General features: G+C 42.8%; 1 protein-coding gene across 8 annotated transcripts in view; it reads right to left on the reverse strand.

Moving 5' to 3' along the window:
- MEGF11 (multiple EGF like domains 11) overlaps positions 1-24,891 on the reverse strand; it is a 277,220-nt gene that overhangs the window by 65,752 nt on the left and 186,577 nt on the right. For all 8 annotated transcript variants that reach the window (XR_006104620.1, XM_042474946.1, XM_042474943.1 and 5 more), the window contains 3 exons: positions 17,478-17,614; positions 11,007-11,219; positions 3,118-3,292 (listed from right to left, as the gene is read on the reverse strand). Coding sequence is in view for 7 of the 8 variants with exons in the window: in XM_042474946.1 (XP_042330880.1) it covers positions 3,118-3,292; positions 11,007-11,219; positions 17,478-17,614 (525 nt within the window). In the remaining variant the exon portion in view is untranslated. The remainder of the gene's footprint in view (positions 1-3,117; positions 3,293-11,006; positions 11,220-17,477; positions 17,615-24,891) is intronic.

Here is a 24,891-nt window from a genome sequence, read left to right on the forward strand (position 1 = left end):
CTTCTCTCCCTTTTGGTGTCACTTACCATTCACTTGGCAGCAGAATCTGATTTCACTTGATCATATCTTGGGAGGTGATGCCCTTTCCATAATTACCTGGAATATATAATACTCCAAACCATACCTTTGCATGAGTCTCCTTTTTAAAAAATCTTCCACACTGTTTCACTGTTCATTCTTTTTTGGACAGATGCTTGAATGGACTTTTTCTGCATAAACCAGCTACTTTTACAGAAGGAAGAAAACACAGCGAGCCCTTAGTATTTGTTTGGGTTTGGTTCACAGACCACTCTGTAGATACCGAAATCTGTAGATGCTCAAATCCCATTATATTACAATGGCTGAGTAAAATGGCGTCTCTTATATAAAATGACAAAACCAAGGTTGGCTTTTGGGAATTTATATATTTTAACATTAATTTTAAGGCATGGATGGTTAAATCTGTGGACAGCGGGGAAGACGGTACATATCCCACTTCTAGAGAAAAAGATCCACTGTTTTCAAATGCTGGAAACACAGTCAGTGGAAAAAAGAAATTTCCTGGGAAGATGGAACGAAGCATAGGAAGGGGTTTGAGAGGTGAATATATAGATTGAGCAGAATATCCATTTTAGCAGAAAAGGCCACCTAGCCGAGGATAGATCTACACCACAGCATGATCCATGCCCCCCATGCACCACAGCATGATTCACGATCCTCATGCACCACAGCATGATCTAGGACTGGCAGAGATGGGGAACTTACAATTATCATTTTCAAGTGGTGTTCTGCCTGAAACTCATCACAAAAGCTTTCAAACTGTCTGCAGTGCAGTGGTTTACATCGTTTACAGTTCCCTCTTGGATAGGCCCAACAGTGATGCAGAAGTGATGTGCTGTAACTACCAGTGCATCACCCAAGTCTTGGTGCATCCCATGAGGCGTAGTGGTCCCCATGCACTTACCCACCTCTCAGTTAAACCTTCAGTGCTTCTTGGTAGCTGAGCCCAATTCAAGGTGTGCTTATCAAGCACCCAAAGGGATTGAACCAAGACATCCAAAGGCCCCCTCCATTCTCACCCAAGCCTTCACATCTGTTGCGGTTGTCATCTAAAGCCTGGCTTGGCGGTCTAGTGGTAAGGGAAGCTCACATACAGAAAAGTTAGAGAGGTCCGGGTGTTGGAGGAGAGCAATCCAGCTGAGAAAAGCTGCGGAAAGCCTCAGACGAAGGTAAAGGTGGGAAGCCTCCAAAGAAATCTTGCCAGAAAATCCCTGTGATGGGTTCACTTTAGGGTCTCCATAAGAAAAAAGTTTCTTGAAGGCACACAACTATACAACAAGAGTTAAAGACCTTGGATAGCTTCATAAACTAACTAGGGTTGATCCTGCTTAGTTTCCAAGATCAGACAGAATTTGCTGCCTTTGGGATATTTAGTATTTGTTAGTATTGTACAATCTGTCCACTCTATTGAATGCTTGGAAACTAAAAAGGAGCATGGATCATGCTGTGGTGCTTTCCACTCCAAGGAGGAGGACTACCAGTTTTGAGAGCCAGCAGATTCTGACAAAACTCCGCAACCCATTCTGAGACAGCAACTCCGGACCCCAACTCGTTGCATGCATGACAAACACACTTCCACCACAATAAATTAGCAATTCCCAGGCTTAACAACTCCTCCTGGACTAATTGCCAGAGATTATTGTATATTATGAGAGCGCAATGGTACTAATGCCTAAATATGCTTCAGTGATTATGGTGCTATTTTCAATAACCAAGCTGTTTAAATGTCAGCGCAGAGAAGGCTCTTTAGCGGGAGATGAAATGTTATTTTCCAAACAGGGCAGAAAAAACTCATCAACCTTTTCGAGAATGTTACTTTGGAATGAGGTGTTGTTATTTTGGTTACTGGTGGGTAAACACATGCGTACCAAAAGGGGGCTTAAGTTGCACCCCTTGAGAGCATTTCATGTTGTGAATCTGGACATGGAGGAAACTTTATAGAGAATATCCTACAACAGGCTCAAGATCTTGGGAGCCACACTCTTCTTCTTCTTTGTTGTGTGCCTTCAAGTCATTTCTGATTTATGACAACCTGAAGGCGAACTTATCATGGGTTTTTCTTGGCAAACAAATGACTTGAATTGATATAAGTTTGATAACATAAAATAAAACAGCTCATCATTAAAAAAAAAACCCCAACCAATAACACACACTCACAATGCATCTAAATATGGATGATCCTTCTGTGTCCACTTTGTCCCTAAATAGATTATCATGGCCCTTTGCAAAGACACACTCAGGCAGATGTTTGAATAAAAATATCCACCAAATCCAGATGGTCCTCCCAGCTTCCCATTGCTAAATTAAGATTTACATCTTTCCAATCCAGTGCTGGACAAGCTAGTTTGTGAAATGTGAAAGGTCAGTGTGGTGTACACAACTTAAAATCCAAAGATATAGCCGTGTTAGTCTGTAGAATCAGAGATGGAGAGAGATCTTGTAGCACCTTCAAGACTAACTGAAAGAAAGGGGATGGCAGCATGAGCTTTCCTAGACTTCAGTCTACTTCCTTAGATGCATATGGTCAGCTTAAAACATTTTGCTAATGAAATCTCTTTCTCTTTCTTACACAAATACACACTCCCTGACTACACAAGACATCTTGGACATACTACTTTTTTGGACGACAAGGCCCAGCATCGCTGGATATATAGGCCAGGCTGCTTGGGGGAATCTATTGCTAAATTAAGATTTACATCTTTCCAAGCCATTCCTGGAGAAGCAGTTTGCGAAATGTGAAAGGTTAGTTTGCCGTACACAACTTAAAGTTTTTTAAAAATAAAATCTCTCTTGCTCTTTTTCTGTCTCTTATACACAGACAAACGCACACTTCAACCACATAAAACAGACTGGACATGTTACATTTTTGGACCGCAAGTCCCAGAATCTCTAAGATACCTAGGCCAGGCTAGTTGGGGACTTGTGGTCCAAAAATTGACTGGTCAAATATGTATCATAGAATCATAGAGTTGGGAGAGACCGCAAAGGCCATCCAGTCCAACACCAAGCCATGCAGGAACTCACAACCAAAGCATCTTCAAATGCATCAACAAAGGAGAGGCAAATGCCAGGGCTTACCATATATCCTGGTCCACATGTGCATTTTCCCGTGATGCTGTCACAATCGGCTCCATTCTGGCAGGAGCAGACCTGTTGGCAGCTTTCTCCATAATATCCCAAGGGACAGGTTTCATTGCAGTAAAGCCCTGCCCAGCCAGCTTTGCAGTTGCATTCCCCAGACAAAGGATGGCAGCTGCCAAAAAAGAAAACCAGGGTCAGGTATTCAATGAGAAGCTTTGCCATTTGGGAAAGCAAGAAACAACAAACTACAAATCCAGGATTCCATAGGATGACACCATGGCAGTGAAAATAGTGTTAAATCACATCCATTGTGCAGTACAACGATACTGACTCCTCTACTTTCCAGGCAAACGACAGCCCCTGATTCCCAGTTCTCCTCCGACTCTTTCGTGACATGCAATTTTTATTCCAGAGATGGGGAACCTCAAGCATTGGGGCCAAATCTGGCCCTCTTTGGGTTCCCCATTGCTTTCCCATGTCAAGCATCCTTTGATAGTTTCCCAGCTTTTGCACCAGACTCTTCTACGCGTTCTGGAAAGTGGAAATGCCTCTCTTAAGGATGAGTTCTTAGCCATAGGAGCATTAAGTTAAAATACACTGGTCATTTGGGTCGTCCCATTAATGCCATCCGACCCGCCAGACCACAATAAATTATTTGAAGGGTAGCATCTGTTTATTAATCCTGTTAACAATATGCTTATCTCCTGCTGTCAGCACATAGCGATCTGGGGACAGATCTCCACCATTAAAGGTCTATTTTATCTAAATGGCTTTCTGCTTTACATACCAACGATGCCTCTTTCCTCCAATTAACTGTATTCCATTTATAGTTCTGAAACATCTCGTCACACAATTTATTGCCGATTTTCTATAATTCTGGTTTGCAATTTGCAAAAAATAAAAACATTTTTTTAAAGGGATGCACTTCCTGAGAACATTTTTAAAGCTAAATTTAAGCCTCGGGTCAAAAGAGATTCCCCAGCTTTGCTTTATGATAGAGATGCTGACAAAGTTTGCCATGAGATCTGCTGGTACTTAAAATCCTTGGCTTTGTCTCTGCAAAACCTGGGTGGGAAGGATCCCTTGCTTCAAAATTTATACTGGCAGAAAATAATTGTGTTACCTTTGAAAGCGATGGATGATGAAGAAAAGAGACGTCAATAAAAGGGAAAGAAATGGAAGCACATTTTTACATATACCAGTGCATATAAATGGCTTTGTATTAGCATGTCTTGCAGGAAAAGGCATATCATTTTGCATATTATCTTCAGCCCAAAATCTGATATGATGGAACAGGTGAAAGCATCTGAAAAGGGTTTCTTCCACACACAGCACATGTATAGCCCTGTGATCCCACTTTAAATGCCATGGGTCCCTACTATGGACTGCTGAGTTTCGATGTTTTGTGAAGCACTTCAAATTCTCTGCTAGAAGCGCACTAGAGAATTCTAAGTGTCCCCAAACTACAACTCCCTAAGACTCTGCAACATGGATCCATGGCAGCTGAAGTGTGATGGAAGTGCCATAATTGTGTTATTGTGAAAGACTTCTGGCTGAAACACATGTAGGGCAGTTATCTGTTGCATCGCTGCTTTATACCAATGTGTGACCCTCTGAATGTTGTAGGGCTACAGATCTCAGCAAGCCACTAGACAACACAGCCAGTGGAGAGGATTGCTGGAAGATGCAGTTGGAACAACATTCAGGGGATGAATCATTCCCAGCCTTGCTTTATAACCAGCCTCTATTTTTTCTCTCTATTCAGCCCCAAGGAATCTGTTTTTTTACTAAACGGTTCCGCTGTCAGTAATGGACTGGATGAGAAGGTGCTTTGTGTACAACTATACCCGTAAATTTTAACAACACACAATTTTGTTTCATGCTAATCGTTGCAATCTTGCCGTGACCGTACACTACATTATTTATTATGGATATGATTCACATGAGTACAATTGTTGGAGATGGGCTGCAGTTGTTTCTGGAGTGTATGTACATGTTTTGACATTGGGTGTGTCAACACTGTAGCAATAATGCCGTCTGACACCACTTTAACTGCCATGGCACCATCCTACAGAATCCTGGGATTTGTAGTTTGGTGAGGCATTAGCACTCTTTGGCAGGGAAGACTAAACATCTTGTCAAACTACAAATCTCAGGAGTCTATAGGATGGTGCCACAGCACTTAGAAGTGATGTCAAACTGTTATTTGTACATATAGATGCATGGTATGAAAGAGACTGTAGTGTAGCATAGTATCATATACACCAGTAAAGCCATGCTGGATCTCACAGTTGCACAACTGAATGCACAACCCATGCTCAGGCCTTGAATTTCTCCATTGCACATCATTCAAAGAGTTTCCTGCTCACCAAATTCAAAGAAAGAGAGAAAGATGGAGAGGAGGAGGAAAAGGAGGAGAGAGAGAAGGAAGGAATTAAGGAAGGAAGGAAAACATGTTTTATTGCACCAGGTGATGAATTTGGGATTTATAGTTTTACAAGGTCTCTCCCAAATCCTGCCTATTTTAAAGTTAGCTTATTTTTAAAACTGAATTTTAAATTGTATTTATAATTGGTCAGCTTTGTGTTTAGTGTAATTATAACACTGTTATTTTAGTTTAGGTAAGGGATAAGGGATATATGAGTTTGATTATGTTGTATTATGTATCTTATCTATTTTGTGTAACCCGTCTTGATTCTTCAGGAAAAGGCGGGATATAAATAATAATAATAATAATAATAATAATGATTATTTAGCCTTTGCTGGCAAAGAGTGCTGGTGCCAAGCCATGGCCAAGTAGCTCCGATGAAATAAACTCCTTTGAAAATGCCCTATTCATAAAAAAACACATTGTCTTGACTGGCATGGCTTTCATTTCTTTCCCTTTCTTTGCCTTCTCTCCCCTCCAAAGACACCAATTTGTTTTCCTGCCAACAGAAGAGATGAGCACATAATGTTGTGACTAAAATTACCAACTTTTGTAGCTGTCATATGCTCCTCCAGAGTATTCTCGTAACTAATTAAAACAATTCATCAGCTTAATAAAAACACACGCACACCAAGTCTTCCGCTTGACAAAGTGCTCCTGGAAATTATACACTGCTCGGTTCACACCTCTTAACATTTAGATGAAAAGCAATAAAAAATGCTGCTGTCCCCCCCCCCAATTAATCTTCATGTAATGGGGACAGAAAACTAAACGCCAAAGGAGAAGACTTGCGTCGCCTTGGTTTTGCATTTGTCCCAAGTACGTTTGCAGCCGGCTTTGCGTTGGATAGCTAAATTAAATCTTTCCAAACGTAATATATGCTTCCCCAGCAATCTGAATTGCTCTGTTACAATTTGATTGAAAAAAAGCTACTCCTGGTTAAAAAAATAAAATAAAATTCTAGTGCAAGGTGGAGTTTTTATTAAAAAAATAAAATAAAATAACTCTTCTTTTTCTTCCTTTTCAAAATCCCCATATGAAATACGGACACTTTATGAATAGCAAAAGAGTTATAAAGACTATGTGAGTGGTAAACTTCAAGGAAAACAGAATGAAATGCAACTGCATGAGCCAATAAGAGGCAGAAGGGGCCTTTTAGAACAGCTCACATTTAAAGTCAATTCAACCTCTCCGCCTCCAGCCATATTCCCCTCTTTATCTCCCATCTCCTTAATCCATTCCTCACTCCCCTTTATACAAGCTCACTTCACAAGAGGAGTTCTGTTTCTGACTTTGTGTGCATTTAATTCAAGACTCGATCCTTTACATCACCCACGAAATCCAGGTCTGCACAGCTCTCCGGAGTCTAACAGGGGGGCAATTCTTTCGCCTCTGGGCCGAGCAGACAGAGAAAAGGTGGAGACGACAAATCGAGAAATTGCCAACAGGCCACTTTTGGTTTTGAAAAATGAGGTGACTTTCCTTTTTTAACAGCGCGACTCATTTATAAGGAGCATCACAATTCTTGGAGGTCTCCCGGAGAGACAGATCTCGCTCTTTGTGGACAGGGAGAAAAAAATCTAGTGCAAGGTGGCGTCTTGTATTAAAAAAATAAAATGAAATGAAAGACTCTGAGAAGTCTGGACTGTTAAAAAATACCAGACTTGGGGCTGCATACTGGCTCCGGGCCACGTATGGTCCACCATCACATCCTTCGGTTGTCTCTGCATCCTGGCCCCAAAGCTCTCACATAGTCCCCCTGTTACCTGGGCACTCCAGTGATGTCTGACTGTGGCACCAACTTTCTTCTCAAGCTGCTCCCTCTGAGTCTGAAAACAAGGTGCTCAACATCAATGACGTACCAGGGCATCTTGTTTGGACCTTAGAGGGAGTGATCCATGCCAGTGGCAGTGGGTGGCATTGCGGGACACATTGTGAATAGCTGCCCGGTATCGTTCCAGAGGGCTCTGGATCTTCTGGGAAGATCTGGAGCAAAAGCTGAGTATATTTAATCCAGTGTAAGGCCTACAAACCACTAAGGCACCAAGACTGTCTAATCTTGGAAGCTAAGTAGGGTCAGCCCTGGTTAGTACTCAAATAGGATACCGGGTTCTGTAGGCTCTATTTCAGAAGAAATGACTAGAAAACCTAAAGTCGAGAATCTCTTGCCTAAGAAAATCCTATAAAATTCCTGGGGTCACCATAAATCAACTGATGACTTGAAGGCACATATACACATACCCACAAGGCCTAAATACCTCAAGGCACCAAGACTCTCTGATCTTGGGAGCTAAGTAGAGTCAGCCCTGGTTAATACTCAAATGGAAGATCGCCAACGAATACCAGGTGCTGCAGGCTATATTTCAGAGGAAGGAAAGACCACTTCTGAGTATTCCTTGCTTAAGAAAATCCTATGAAATGGGGTTGCCATAAGTCAATGGGTGACTTGAAGGTGCACACAGAAGGGTGGTATACCATGGGTTTGGTACTGAAGTGGCTGTATGTCATCCGGACAGTTCACACCAGAACCAGGAATTAGACCCTGTGTTGTCCATGAAGATGTGGAGAGAACATGGTCACAAGAATGTGACAAAACCCTGGAAACTGGTTTCATGAATTCTGGGGAGGATAGTTTAGCATGAGTGCTGCTACAGGAACATGGACTGAGATGAAGCCCAAATTCTAATAGTCACTGGGTGTCTTTGGAGTCCCCCAGGTGAGGTGCCCCTTTGTCTTCCAACTTTGATAGCCTTCTGAAGAGTTCCTTGGAAAGTCAAAAGCTGAAACACCACTGGGATGAAGGCAAAGAACATCTATGGATCTACGCCTCCCGCTATCTTCTTTTTGTTCCACAGTGACCGAGATAAGACTGAGCGGAATGACAGATCTTATCAACCGAGAGACTAGACTCATTTATTAAGAGAAGGAGATACCATCTGGAGACAAGAATGCTTCAAGGCAAGACGGCAGAAAACAGACAGACAGGAAAAGAAAAGGAAACCAGCGGTGAATAACAACCTGGATGGATTGCACAAACATGGTGCAAGCATCCTACCAAAGGAGTACATGTTAAGAAAGGCACTTAGTTCCATGGAAATAAAGTCTTCCTTCACCAATGCCAGCCTCCATCCACTGAGGTGGTTTTCAGGTGGAAGCTGTCTCCAGCAACTGGAGCATTAAATGGGGGGGGGGGGGGAGCCCAAAGAAATAGTGCCTAGTACTTGTTTGGTATTAGACTAACAGAATCATAGACTCATAGAATTTCCCCCAGCAGCTACTGTAGGGACTGTAGCTAAAACCAGAGTAGACAGAGAAGTCCACATTACTGGTCCTCATGTGCTCTGAAGACATGCCAGGCAGGGATGGAATTGCCAGGTAAAAAGCTTCTCAGTTGGGGTGTGACTGACTTTGGTTCATCCTCAACTCGTAAATCTCCCCCTGCAAGCCAACCTCTGTGCACTTATCAAGTGCTCTTTGTACAGAGGAATGTGGTCTTTTGGCCAATGGATGACGGAGGTTGGGCCCAGGGCCAGCTGGAAACAATCCCTCTCCTGCTCCATGTGGAGGAACAAGATGAAAATGGGGCTTAAATAGGCTTGATTTCATTTCATTGGTTGCATTTCAAATATATCTATGTGACAAGATGGTTGCAAAGCAGCTCTCAAAAGACATCTCAAGCTTTCCCATAGAGCAGCTTTACTCTGCAAAGTCAGGTTTCAGCAGCATTTGCACCATAGAGGAAAGCTGGAGATGTGATGCATTTCTGGAAAAATGAAGCCAAATCCACAGGGATGATCAGCTCCAGTAACAGAAAATGTGTGATCAACCCCATGCTGGCCTGTTTCAAGTGTAAGATAATCTCTCCAACAATCATAACAGCAGACTTCCTCTAGCCAGAATTTGGCAGAGTGATTTTTTCGATCGCAGTACCCAGAATCCCTGATCAGTGGGGCCAGTGGCTCTGGTGGCAGAGGGTTTCTGGAAGTTGCCACCCCCCCCCCCCAAAAGAGGAAAATGCCAAGCTCTGTTTCCAACATATTGCAGAATTGTATTGTGTCGCTTGCATGCTTAACTCAAGGCCTGGCATTATTCTGTTTTAGTAGTCTGCGGACAGACGATTACCCGATATCAGCAGGAGAGTCAGGTTCTCACCCTCCTTGTTTTAAATTTTAGGAATGACTTACAGCCACATTTACTGAGGCATGAATTATCCTCATCATCTTATGGAGAAGTCAGTCCTGCCATCGACCCTGCATATTTATCCGCAGGAGGAAGGAGGCGAAAATTAGGAAGGGGGGGGGGGCTGAACATCGCGTTTTCTAAAAAATTCAGCAGCCTATACCTCTACATCTTCCTGTTTGCCTCTCAGCTGAAAGCTGTCAATTTGAAATGTAGTATGCACAAAGCCAGAAAAAGATCTGATAAATGAAAAATGTCTTGGTTTATGCAGGGCCAAGTGAACTTGAAGCTACTGAGTATGCTGGGGTGGAAAAGAGACTCAGGCTGCATCTACACTGCAGGGATAATGCAGCTTTAACTGCCATGGCTCAATGCGATAGAATTCTCAGATTTGTAGTTCTGTGAGACACTTCGCCTTCTCTGTCTGAGAGCTCTGGGGCCACAACAAACTACAAATTCCAGGATTCCATAGCATGGAGCAGTACAGTCCTGCATGGGAACCATAAGAACATCTAAGAGGTCCCCATGGTTGGTGGTCATGATGCTGGAACATGAGGAAGTCCACATGGCAGAGGTGGGAATGAATGGAAGCTCTCATAGTTGGTGGCAGTGGAGGGATAGGTAGAAACCCTTCTAGATTACACCTGTATCAAAGCCTGACATGATCAGAAAAAGAAGGAAGGAAGGAAGGAAGGAAGGAAGGAAGGAAGGAAGGAAGGAAGGACTCTAACCACTACTAGCACATGCCCTAAGTAACATGGATTCTTAAGGGGAACACATTCAGGGGTAGCTGTGTTGTCCATTTAACAAATACAAACAAAAATCTATCAGTGATACGTTTACTGGCCAACCGAAATGCACAATATACTTGCTGCAAGCTTCAAAAGCTTGCAACAAGTATATTGTGCATTTCGTTTAGCCAATAAAGGTGTCACTGATGGATCTTAAGGGGAAAGTTATTCCATTCCTGTTTGGAAAGCATTTCCATCCATCATCTTCTCACAAGTGCAGACATCACCACTTGGGTGTACACAACACTAGTAAACCCTCTCGCTTCTCAACGCACCATTGTAGATTCTTTTGAGCCCATCCAACAAATTTTCCATGTGTTTCCTACTTCCACTAGGTTCAGCAGGTGGTCCATATGGGAGATTTTGTATTGCTGGGGTGTGCCCAGAGAAAGCCACCTTGTCTGACATCTTCCCCTGCCCTTGCCCAAGAAAAGCTTTCTAATGTATCTATCACTCCCACAGCAAACAGCAAAACATGATGTGCATACCTGACCGTGTTTGGAGTGTGGCAAGGACACCTTTTGTTGCATTTGAGGCCGTAATATCCCTCAGGACACATTCGCTCCTGGCAATGAATTCCTTTAAAGCCCGGATCACACATGCACGCCCCATTGATGTGGTAGCACTTGGCCCGGTTCTCACAGTCACATTTCTGCAAGCACTGGAAGCCAAAGGTGCCCACCGGACACTCCTCTTGGCACCTGCAAAGAAGCATCAGGAGCTTGTTTATTATGAACAAGACTCTGGAGAGCATGTAAGAGACAGTCATGTTTAACAGTAATAGGAGACCCTAGGAGGCACAGTGGTACAGTGCATGCTTTGCATGCAAAAGACCTAGATTCAACCCCTGCCATCTCCAAGTAGAACTTGGAAAATACTTGCATTCTGACATTGTGGTCAGTCAGTATCAATACTGCTGTCCTTGGTGGATCAAAAGTGGATGAATGTTCCTGGCCATCTCCATACTGTTGTTGTTGTGTGCCTTCAAGTCATTTCTGACTTATGGCGAAACTGGTATGTGAGGGTGTAACATACCCCATTCCTGGGCTCAGGGTGAGCAACAATAGGTATAAACATGAACAAGAAAAATGTACTGTCACTACTTGGTTGTTGTTGTGTATCTTCAAGTCATTTCTGACTTATGGCGACACTAAGATGAATCTATCATGGGGTTTTCTTGGCAAGATTTGTTCAGAGGAGGTTTGCCATTGCCTTCCCCTGAGAGAGGGTGACTTGCCCATGGTCAGCCAGTGGGTTTCATGGCACACCAGGAAGGCATGAGTTCTTGTCCCTGTGAAACTAGTTTTCCACAGACAGAAATGCTTTTTATTTTTAAATGTACTTACTTTATGGTATATGCCTGGGAGAGTAACTCTCCTTTTTCTAAATGGGCTGACCCTGCAGGATGCTAAAGTTAAAGGCATTTGTATTTAACTGGACTAACTGAAAATGTTTTGGAATCATTGTTTTGTGAACTCTGATGTAAACATATAAATCAATGTTTATGGTTGATTATGGCTGCATCTGCACTACAGAAATAAGGGAGTTTTGACACCACTTTAGCCGCCATCACTCCATGCTATGGAAATTGGGGACTTGCAGTTTGGTGATCTTTTTAACCTTTCCTGTTGGAAAGCTCTGGCGTCACAACAAACCACAAAACCCAGGATCCCATAAGGATGGAGCCATGGCAGTTAAAGCCAGTGTAAAACTGCATTATTTCTGCCATGCAGAGGCAGCCAACAATTTGGTTTCGTCCCAGTCCCTGGAAAAAACATAGCAAATTGAACCAGCAATGGAACTAGGACTTTCCATTTTGCATCAGACAATTTCATTGCTGTTTTCCCCACCTCCCCCCAACTCCTTGGTTCTTCTTTGTGCAAGCGACGCACGCTTAAACCCTTCCCCCTCCTCCTCCTCCTCATATTTTAACTCTCTCCTGCATCGTCTGCAAAATGACACACACAAAACGGCCTTTAACAATCTCCTCTCTGCGTGGCGGCTACTGTAAACATTTTAATCAATGGCGGGATTAAACTAATGCTGATTGGGCAATTCTCAGCCCCTGCTACTCTCATGATAAGGCTTTTACTAATAACACGGCATGGGGGTCCTTCGTGGCAGATCGTGCTGACAAAGCTATGTGCTTCTTGGAGGACGTTCTGCCTCTTCCAAAAATCAGAGGAGGCTGGAGCACAGATACTTTGTGGAGTCTGCAGAGTGACTTTCCAAGGAGAGGATTTTGGCCCTGAACAGACAGGCCAAAATAAAGCTGCTTCAGGTCACTTTGGAGGTACGCTGTTTAAATGACACTTGCATCTTAAGAGGCTAGAAGCTGGGCCAAAGCCACGCTCCAGTCCTTAGGACAGGAGCGTGGCTTTGGCCGGCTTTCGGACTCTTAGGATGCATGCATCATTTAAATAGCATACCTCCAAAGTGACCTGAAGCAGCTTTATTTTGGCCTGTCTGTTTGGGCCCTTTGGCCTGTTACAGACTGCCAAAATAAAGCTGCTTCGGGTCTCCTTGGAGGTATGCTATTTAAATGATGCATGCATCCTAAGAATCCGGAAGCTGCACCAAAAGCTGCACTCCGGTGCTTAGGAATGCAGTGTGGCTTTGGCGTGACCTCCAGACTCTTAGGGCCCATACATCATTTAAATAGCATACCTCCAAAGAGACTCGAAGCAGCTTTATTTTGGCGGTCTGTAACAGGCCATAGTGAATTACTTGTTCTGCCTCATTCTGACCACAGCACAAAGCAATGTGACACAGTGGCAGATGTGCCAGGTGGCATAGCAGGACACACATGTGAACAGCTGCCCTTGTTAGAATTAAGGGCTTGTGTTATTGGGGAGACATTAGAGCAGCTCCGGGACCAAGATGCTGCCAGAGAACCCTGGCTGGTGCAAACAGGACCTATGACCATGTTAGATTAGCAGCACGATTGGCACCACTTCTTCTACTATATTTCACAAAACTCCATTGTCAAGCTGTGTTGGCCCAAACCATGGCAATGCTTGTAGGTCCTTCACAAGGGCCACCAACAAACATTGGTTATGGTGCCACTGGGCCAAGCCCATTTACATTCCCTCTGTTTGCCACAAGTGAGACTTTTGCTGGTTAACAGTCGCCAAGTGTCCCTCTAACTCATCTTGAGCAAGGGTTTCCCCTCCTTTTGTGCAATCTGGAGAGTACACACAACATTGTGGCAATAAAGGAAGACCGATGGCAGACTCTTCTCTCCACCACACCGCCTGGCATGCCTCCTTTCCAAAGAGTTGGCAACTCCTTCTGGCAGGCCTGCGATCTGTAAGACAGTTTGCTTTCCAAGTGCAGTCCTGCCTATTTAAGCAGAAAAGGACAATACTCCACAAGACAAATAGGTAGTCAATACCCCGCTATATCATCCTATATTTATAGGAGATAAAGCACGATACAGCAGAGCGCAAAGAGCATCTCGAAATGAAACATCAATGACCTAATCCATTTACATAATTAGCCACCCGCTCCCTCTTGCCACACTTATTTTGCTAACACTTGGAAGCAAGCTATTTATTGTGGAGATCAAGCCACCTTCGAGGAGGAATTTTATGCAATGAAAACCTAATAATGGCTCCTTTGGCATGCAAAGATTGCCACTGCAGGAATTAAAGTTGCTCAGGAAGCACCCTCACTTTGCAAGGTATCCATCTCAATGGGCCTGCAACACCATTAGCAGCCAGATGCATTGCTCAATTAAATTATACAATGAGCGATTGCACCTTCGTCATGTTTCTTGTCCAATTTTACATGGCTTCCTCCTTATCTGAAGACAGCCACATTATAACCACCACCACTGGGCTTTAATAAATGCACAATTATTTCGGGTTGGGTTAATACACCTGTCGGTCGTAGAATTAATGGCCGCATTTCACAAAATATTGAACATTACAACGTCTCATTTAGCATGCTGCACGCACATAACAATATTTGTTTCCTATGCAGACCCCATAAGAATGGATGCATTATGCCGTCTTACCTATTCTCTCGACAGTGATATACTTCTGGGCAATGAAAAGATTTTGAAATAGCATCCAAAGAATCGCGGACATTTAAAACGTTGGGCGGCCGTACATTTTCATAAATACCATTATGAAATGCTTATGGGCAACAAAACAGCGGGAGGAAAAACAAGCTTGCTCATTACAATTGTTGGCAAAATGGATGGGACTGTACTCGCTACAGACAGATCCTAATCGTGCGGCGAGATGGAAAAACACAACTAAAATACAGTTCCTTGACAGTTGAAAGATTGGGAACTTATTTCCGCGGCTGGTATTCAAGCCAAAGCTATTGCTCCCATTTAAAAGGGGTTTACAATGCAAACATTTTCCGCTGGTTAACTCAGATTGCATAATTTCAGCGCAATGCAGGAGTTATCCGGCGCTATCAATGTGGCACTTGTCGAGTTATTCAAAATGCACAGCCATGTTCCGCTAACCAGAAAGTGAACAACAAAAAGTAGCAATTCAACTCCCACGGGCTTTTTTTTTCAGTGTGTGTGCCTAAGCTATTTCTATCAAATATTTATCTAAAAATACATGTTTTATTATCTCTTTTTACGGGACTGTATGCTCTAGGCTAATACAGATTACTTTCTCGGAGTAATAAAAATGGGCTCCAGCAGGGATTGTTGTAACAGCCCACCCATTAACAGGAACATTGTCTTGATTTATTTAAAGGTCACTAGAAACGGGGTGGAGAAAAAGAATCTTATTTTAGACCTTCAATTTCAGGGAGCAAAAGTGACAAAAACGAAATGGTCTGGTTGGTCCCATTCAAATTAAATGAAAACACCGTTAACAGCCCCGGGAAATGAAAAGAGAAAAGGATTTTAGTGAACTAACAATCCATCATTGGCACCAAGCACTTAGGTTCCCATAGGTTTGGCCCTTGTGCACAATTTTGGGGATCCAAGCCTGTATCTATGTGCGTTTCTGTTTCAGAGGCGTGCTTCCTTTAAAAATTAGCAAATAGGTGCATATTCAGCCAAAGTGATGCAATGGTTTGAGCATGGGGACTATGACTGGAAACCAAGGTTCGAAACCTGGCTTGGCTATGTAAACCCCCTGGTTGAACTTGGGCACATTAGTTGACTTAGGTTTTTGAGGTCAACTTTTTGACTAACATGTCTAGACTTATACATGAGTATAAACAGTATATGTCCTATCTTTTTTGGAGAAAGAAAAGCTCCAGTTCCTCGTGGTTGTTCAAGTGGTTCTTTTGAGGGATCTTCCCCAACCTTTAGAGCTTTTCAAAGATGGAACAGCAAGAGCATTAAGCAGTATCAAGATGCAGCAAAAGATTTGGGAATAGCTGAGAAAGGTTTGCAAAAGCAAACCATATGGATAAGTGCAACTGGTGGCCCCTGTGACATTTGGGAGATAAAACTGCTTTGGGTTTTGGACAAAACTTTAAAGGACTGGTCCAAGGTTCTGGATCTGTTTTAGGAATCAAATTCTTTTACATTTCAGGCTACAACCCAGAGCATATATTCTCCATCTCACCGACATGAAAACTACCTGCTACCCTTGCCTTAGGAGTTTATCACACAAAGGCGATTGGGACTTTATCCCACGAATATCCCAGAAAAACCACGTAATTATGCAAAACAATTTCACATGACGTCACACAAAACCCACAATTGAAGTGGTCCCAAAGAAGCATTAGAGTGCATCTTTTTACTTTCGGGATTTCAGTGACAATACATTTCCAATATTACTTCATTTGCACAATTGCGTGTGATAATCATTTGTGCAGTTACTCGCCATTTTCGCTTTATTTTCAGGATGGTTTAAATGTGCTTTAATCTCTCTTTAATGCCAAAATTAGCCCCAGTGCGATAAACTCCTAAAGTCACGATATACCCTTCCCCTGAAACGCAGAAACGAATTGCTTATTCTTGTGGGGATTAATTGGTCCGACTGCGTATCATTTGCATATCTTGTAAACATGGAGCCCTCCCTGTTAAATCTATTGCTGTAAATATCTAAATTAAATTAAATGTAATCCATTATGCTTCATAAGAGGCATTAACAAAGCAGCCTAGCTAATAACAAAAATGGAGGAGCACTGCCAATAATAGCCCTGAGAGTGATAACATCGCTTTAGAAAAATGCATCCAATTTCAACCACGCAGCAGGTCGCATGACGATACAGAAAAGGCTGTCTGTTTGTCTTGGAGTTAGTTTATTTTATTTTTAGCACTTGAGACCTGGGTTGTTGTTTTTTTTTACTATGAATAAGTTTTGTTTTCCAGTTTGCATGACCAAGAATTAAAAACAGGTAGACAAGAAGCTGCATGGTACAATAAGAAAAGGGAGACCCCTGCCCCAAAAGGAAACAATGAAAATATATTTGTACGGATATATTTATACAGGACCGTTAGAAAGCACAGGGGTCGCTATCTGAGCTGCCTCATTCCCACTTACAGATGAAATGGTGTGCGATCCAAATTGATGGACTGATTCAACATTGGATCATGGTTTACGCTACACTTGCCCCAATCGCATATTCTGTCACTGTCTGGCACCAAAATAGCCCATTCACAAATGAATCGATTCGAAATGATTCGGTTCCAGCTGACCAAAGGGAAAATTGGAATCGGTTTTGATCTGCTTGGGGTTCACACTTGCGCAGAATTGATTTATTGAAAAAGAAATGGGGAAAAATCAGCGTCAAAAAGACGTGGGTTAAATGGGTCTAGAGCTTCAGTGATTCGGATTAAGTGGGAACCAGGGCCGTTTGAATCCGCTTTAAAAGGTAGTGGGAACGAGGCCAATATTTCAGAGGAAGGAACTGGCAAAACCAAATCTGAGGATTCCTTGACAAAGCAAAACCCATGAGATTCACAGAGTTGCCATAAGTCAACGGTCCACTTGAAGGCACACAGAAACACAAGAGCTTTGGCTGTCACTCACCTGTCTCCTATGTATCCTGCTGTACAGAGGCATACCCCTGTTACATGGTCACACTGCCCACCGTTGTGGCATGGGCAATCCTGGCTGCAGTTGACACCGTACGTTCCTGATGGGCACGGCTGGGCACACACAGAGCCCTATAGCGGAGAAAGGAGAGAGAAAGACAGAAAATGATAGGTTTGTTGTGGGTTTTTTGGGGGGGATATGTGGCCATGTTCTAGAAAAGCCTACAAAAAACTACGGATGCCGGCCATGAAAGCCTCCAACTTCGCAGACAGAAAACTGTCAGTTTAATTCAACTTGGGACCAAGACAAGCCTGCAACATTTTGAGACTGTGAAAGAAGGCGTGTTGCTTATCATTCCTTTTTTCCTTTTCTAATAATAATTTTTATTGAAACTAAAGTTCATACAATGAATTTTATACAATACATAATTCCATGTATATATTTTCTACAGTCTATTACAACTTATCTGAGTATCTTTTATATCGCACTTCGGTGCTCCCTTTCCCCGGAGCCATTTTCACCTTTATATTCCATCCAAAATCTCAGTTCCTCTCATAGAGGTAATCTTCCATCTTCTTTCCTCAATACTTTCTCAGTGAATTCTTTCCAAATTCCACCCAAGTCACTTCTTTTCCATAATCCTCCCCTTTTTCACTTTCAACCTGCATGTCAATTTATCATTAATTGCTAATTTCCATACCTCTTTATACATCTCCTCCCATTGTACAGTTATATATTGTAATATACTTCAGGTTGGAGTCCCAACATTGAAGCAGCTGGTCAAAATTTTAGTTAAGGCTTCTTAATAGGAGCTATCAAAGGTATGACTATTTTGTGGATTCATGGCCTTAGATATCTTCTTTTAAATTTCAGAATAAATATTCTGAGTCCGATAAGATGGAAACTACCAAATGCCCCTGACAACAATGCATCACTTGAAGGATGTGATTCCAGCATTTTGAACACGAGTTGCTCTGAAACCAGTCATTTTATACACAATGGATGTTTTCTGCACCTTGACAAAAGGCCCCAGCAGTGGCACAGAGTTAATAAAAGCCCTTCTCATTCAATTTCTACCAGCAGTTGATACCTTGAAATGAAATGAATGCTCAGAAATCATGCCGCGTGACTTTGCTACTCTTTCCAAATGTGCTGCCAAAAGGCACTTTGCACCTGGACCAATTTCTCCTTCCTTGTGATTATTTCACATGTTCCAGTTCTAAAGCCTGATACGGAAAAGCAAGTTAATCTGGAGCAAAGCTTAAGCTTTACATACATTTTCTCCTGCAAAAGTCAATCTTGGAAACTGACCATGTTTGTGGCTCAGAATCCATAAAGTTGTCTAAAACATAACCAATGCAATGCTGTTTGTTCTTTGTAACTTAGCCAGACACTTACACAATTTGCGCAATGAAGATTAGGAAAATCACCTTATTATCCATTCCTCCGTCCATCTTCCTTCTGACAAGCACCTTGAAGCATTGCAGATGTGTGTGTGACACATTGAATAGATCTCAGGCCAAGGAAAATATAACACATCTCACATGAGAGTTTGAGTGGCTTTACAGTTTACTCTCTGACAGGTCCTTCATTCACTGACCAGAAACATTCACTAAACTGCTCAGAATAAAAGACAAGTGCTTTGGCTAAACATCCAGAAGGACATGGAAATCTTCTCTTAACTGGTGATTGGTGGTTCCTTTGCTGCGGAAGAAAAACCTTGGAGCATCTAGATGCTACCGTAACACTTAGCGTCTAGGCTTCAGCATGATGTGCTATTTTGTCTTTCCCTCTCCAGGAAAGGGAAATAAATATCCACTTATCTCCAAAGTAAATGCATTTGCTCATCGTGTTTCAAAGAGGACAGGATTTCTGTCAGCAAATGATGAGAGCGCAATGCTCCGGGAATGTGTCTCTCAGGAGAGGTGTGAATCGTTTGGCACAAAATGTGTGTTAAGGGAATACAAAATGCTCACCATCTCCAGAGGAACAAATGTCAGAGCAAAGTTGCAAGGCAGGTTTTTGATGCATCTCATCAGCACCAAAAGTTCCGTCAGCAACATTTCAAAGACTTTCTGCATTTTTGGGTGTCCCTTTCTCAATATTAAGTGGAGCAAAAGAACAGCCCTCTTTTCCCTGGGGGAGTCTTTGGATGAATATGCACTGCAGAATTAATGCAACTTGACATCGCTTTAACTGCCATGTTTGATGCTATGAATTCTATGGAATTCCCAATTCTACAGAATGGGATTTGTAGTTTGGTGAGATATTTAGCCTTCTCCATCAGAGATCTCTGATGCCACAACAAACTTCAAATCCTAGGATTCCACAGCATGGAACCATGACAGTTAAAGTGGTCTGAAACTGCATTAATCCTGCAGTGTGGCAGCAGCCCCAGTCAATTTACAGTGAATGCATCATGGTGCCTTTGACATATGTTTTGGTTTTGTACTCTGCTCCTTTCCAGCATGGATGCAGCCTGGGACATCCTTCATCTTAGAACCAGTTTCCCTTGTGCAACTGCGCCAGGTTATACAATTATTAGTATAATGACTACTGTAAAGTATTGGGTTGCTTGCTAGATGCTCCCATCTATGCAGAAAGCGCACTCTCTACAGCCTCCGAAACAAAGAGACTGGAAAGGAAGAGAGGAGTGTGCATGTGTGTTTGCATACTGATCTTCCTTTTCCACCTATTTCAACTGGGAACCAGATTCCTCAAGGGAGCAACTCTCTTAGCAGACCTGCTTTTCATCACATCCACCCCAAGAGAGCACCAAAAAAAAGATGTTACAGGAGGAGAGAAGTGTCTGGTCCCAGTCGAAATCAAGTTGGCATTACATTAATGTATATTAATAAAAGTTCTGAACAACTCTGAGGAGAGCTTGCACAAACCCAGAGTACACTATGTACATCCCATGCTCTCCCTCTCAAAGCGCATGGAAATTTGCAAGTAAAACATCTGCAGTCAAAGACGATATTCCACAGACCGGGGACCACTAACACATTATTCAGGTATCTCTCGGCTTTCAAGTTCCCTAGTCTGATGGAGCTGGGCTTGAACAGACCACTCCAAGCACCAAGTGTTAAAAACCCCAGCAAAGGATGAAGAAAAAGCTTCTGTGTTTTTGTGTGCAGAATCTTCCTCTTCTTTTATGAAAGCCCTGGAGAGGGCCCTTAAACTTAAAACCCCAGCATTTACAAGTGGAGTGCTTCTACTTATAAAGTTCGGCTTCATTCCCTAGAGTCCTTGGACTGGCTTTTCTTGGTTTGTTTGGGTTTTTTTTCCCCAAATAAAAAACTTAGCTTGGTTCAAAAGCAGACATTGTTAACTACAGGTTTGTCCCCAGGGAACAAAACAGCCAACAATATGATTTTGAAGAAATCTCTCCGAATGCTATCTCTATCTCTCTCTCCTTTCAAAAAAGTTGCTTGGGCAACAGCCCCTTAGCTGTATTTGTCTTGGCACAAATGTGCAAGGAAAGATTGACATAACAAGCTTCAGGATGCTGGTCCATAAGGTCAAATGGGGAAGTGCCTCCTCTATATGATCAAGCTATACAATAGGCACATTCCACATTCGCTGGGGTTAGAGGCACAGGACCCCCATGAAAATGGGAAAACAGCAAATAAAATACTATTTATTTATTTAATAATAATAATAATAATAATGATTATTATTATTATTTGTATACCGCCCTATGGGAAACCAATCCGGGCGGTTGACAACAGTAAAATATAAAATATAACAATTAAAAACACTTTATCCCTCCCCCCCTTAAGACAGTATTAAACAGTATAACATATTAAAAACACAATATCAAAGCATAAAAACAACAATTAAAAACTAAAAACCCTGATATCCCTCTGTTGATCCTCAACCATCACTAAGATGGGGCCACGGGAGGAATCAGGGAACCTGGGAACCTGGGCCGGGATGGTTAATCTGGAAAGGCCTGCCGGAAGAGATCCGTCTTGACCGCTTTTTTAAAGCTGTCTAATGATGTTATCTGACGGATCTCATCCGGCAGGTCGTTCCAGAGTTTGGGGGCGACAGCAGAGAACGCCCCCCGGGAGGTTGCCGCAAGCCTAGATTTTAGAGGCTGCAGTAAGTTCCTCCCAGAGGACCGGAGAGCACGGGGAGGATTGTACGGGAGGAGGCGGTCCCTGAGATAGCTTGGACCCAAGCCATTTAAGGCTTTAAAGGTGATAACCAACACCTTGTACTGGGCCTGGAAGCTGATAGGCAGCCAGTGGAGGGACCTCAAAACCGGAGTAATGTGGTCCCTTTACTTGAGAGATCGTCTCTCTAGGAACCTCTAGGTCCTCCAGCAACATCTGCCAGATGTTGACCATAGAACTGCACCAGAGGACCTACAAATGCCTAGAGAAGTGCTCTCTCTAGGGATCTCTAAGTTCTCCAGTGTGACTTTTGGTGGAAGTTGACCATAGAGTCATCCTGGAGGACCTAGAGACTTCTAGAGAGAACACAGTAATCAAATTTGTGAACAATCCAAGCTGCAAAAGTCAAAGGTGCAAATGCGGTGGGTCAACAGTACTTTGCTTTCAAGCAGAGAAAGGATTGTGAGCGCATAGTAGCATACAGAGCCAATGTAAGAGACTCTTCACCAGTTCAGTTAAATGTTATATATCAAAGAGTGGCTCTACAGCATCATTGCAATGGAGGATGAAAGAAAGAAAAGATTAAAAGCTGTTTGAATGGAAGATGTTGGTCTCCTTGTTTGAAGTGTATTCCTACATTGCAGGAATGGGGTTCGACTGGATGACCCTTCCAGTCCCTTGCAAACTCTATGATTCTCTAATTCTATGAAAATCAGAATGAGTTGGGTCCATCTGGAGCTACCAGTCCCAAGAGGCATCAGCTTCCGCTGGCCACCTATTTGTACTAAAAAGCCATCACAAATCAGTTTAGAGCAATGGCCAGAAAAAGGCACAAGAACCAGACAGCAGCTTGCTTGGATTTCCTGCATGATCAGCTGTGCTGGAACCATCAACCTCATGCAGAGGGTCTTTGGGTACAGATTTAATTCCAAAATTCAAAATACTGGAATTATAAAATACTCTAAAATCCAAAACTGTCTCTATGGGTGGCTGAGATAGTGACCTCTACTGGTGTCATGCACAAAGCTATTAAATATATTGTATAAGGCGTATATGAAACATAAAGAAAATTTATGTTTAGACTTGGGACCCCTATCCCTAAGCTATCTCCTTATGTATATGGAAATAGTCCAAAATAAAACCCCAAACACTTCTGGTCCCAAGCATTTTTGGATACGGGAGACTCACCCTGCGCTTGGCAACATATGAATGCTGGCGTATGTGAGGCGCTTCTGGAAGCAGTATTGCCTATGACGACAATGTACTTTTTGTGAACTCAGCATTTTATTAATGGCTGCTATGTCGTTTTTATTATTGTGCCACTGTTTAACGTTAATTTACCTTCCTTTAACATTTTTCTTAATAGTCTTTGAAGAATGTGCTTGGGAATCGTTGGAGCTCCCCTGGGATGAAGCTGAGATGTGTGGGAAAGGAGGGGGTTGAGACTTCAGGTTTCTTTCCCCCATCCACACATTTTCAATCCACCTCTGAGTAGTATTTGTTATGGTGTCAGACTTCACAGATTTGCAGGATTTTGCCTCTAGTTGTCAAAAAGCACAGAGATACCCAGCAAGGTAAAGATTATGTCCTGGCCCAGATTGAGAGTGCATCCACACTGCAGAAATAAAACAGTTTGACACCATTTTAACCGCCATGACCGTATCCTACAGAATCCTGGGATTTGGAGTCTGGTGAGGCATCAAAGCTCTCTGACAGACGAGGCTGAATGTCTCAGCAAATTAGAAATCCCAAGGATGGAGCCATGATAGTTAAAGTGGTGTCAAACTGCTTTGTTTCTGCAGTGTGGATGCATTCCTAAGACTGCATCGGCAACGCAGAAACAATGCCGTTTTAATCTGGCTTTAACTGCCACAGCTCAATGCTGTGGAATGCTGGGATTTGTAGTTGGGTGAGAGATTTGGCCTCCTCTTCCAGAGCTCTGTGGCACCACAGCAAACTACAAATCCCAGGATTCTGTATGATATAGTCATAGTAGTTGGAGTGGTGTCAAACTGTATTATTTCTGCAGTGCAGATGCACCCTGAGTTAGACAATGAGAGTGGTGATGATCCTACTTTGCAGGGTTGTTGTTTATTCCTGGTGATTTCAGCTACCTGGCCTCCCCCTGGACCAAAGTCCTTCATTTTAGCCTCTGTTTCCTGCCGTATAGAACAAATCTGGGATTCAGTCTATGCACCATCTGGGAAGAGTTCCCTCCCCTCTGTTCCCATCATTCACCGCTTCCGATCATCTCTGTGACCTTCCAAGGTATGAACAAAAAAGATTCCCCAGAGACGCCAGTATGCGCTTCTCTTTCTCTCTCTTTGCCCTATTCCAGCAGCAAAACTTGCCAACCGGCTAATTGTCAAATGATGGAGTGATGCCAGGGAACGAAGCTCAGCTGAATGAAGCCTTGGCAAATCCGGAGGGAGTTAATTATCACATTATTGATACAGATTTAGATTTTTTTTTTTTGTGGTGGGGAAAAGACAGCTTAGCCTTTCTACCTTGGCGCACAGAATTAAAGGCGAGGAATAATACGTTGCCTATAAACTAATCTCAGTGACCTCTTTAGCACCAGTGAAATCCTACTGGAAAGCAGGTGGCTTATGTCCAAGAAGGGAAAAAATTGCATTGACCCTTGTTTCCGAGGCTCCTCTGATGCTGTGCAAACAACCCCCCGGGTTCTTCCACTTATATGGTGTTTTCTACTTCCTTTTCTATGACTTGATAGAACTCTTTTTTTTGCAAATGCAATTAAATCTTAGCTTTCCTCCTATGGCCTTATTATCGCACTGGAATTGTGGCCCAAATGCTTCAGAAGCACGGAGGTGGGATCGCCGCTCGCACTTCTCAAACGTCATTGAGGCATTTTGCTGTTCTTCCGTTGTCAAAGCATTGATGGAGCAGCCATTTTTTGTGTAACGGAAGATCCCGTTATTACAGAAATATATGCTCCGCGAATGATTTGTCAACGGGAGAAGAGCGGGTCGTGCTTTAGCTGTAGCTGCTATTTCTCTGAAGTGTGGTTATGGCATCCCTTTTCATGGACAGGGGAAACCCGTCAATATGCTCCCAAATGCCTACCAGTCCCATTAGTTCTCAGGTGTGAAACCCTGTTGCAGCACTGGACTCCATGTAAATCCACTGAGTGCCCTTTGGCAAGTCCCACTCTCTCAGCCATAGACAATGGCAAACCCCCTCTGAAGTAACTTGCCAAGAAAAGCCTATGATAGACTTTGCCTTAGGGTTACCATAAGCTGGAGACAACTTGAAGGCACACAACA

Source organism: Sceloporus undulatus, chromosome 6 (genome assembly GCF_019175285.1).
Source record: "Sceloporus undulatus isolate JIND9_A2432 ecotype Alabama chromosome 6, SceUnd_v1.1, whole genome shotgun sequence".
In the NCBI taxonomy this organism is placed as follows: domain Eukaryota; kingdom Metazoa; phylum Chordata; class Lepidosauria; order Squamata; family Phrynosomatidae; genus Sceloporus; species Sceloporus undulatus.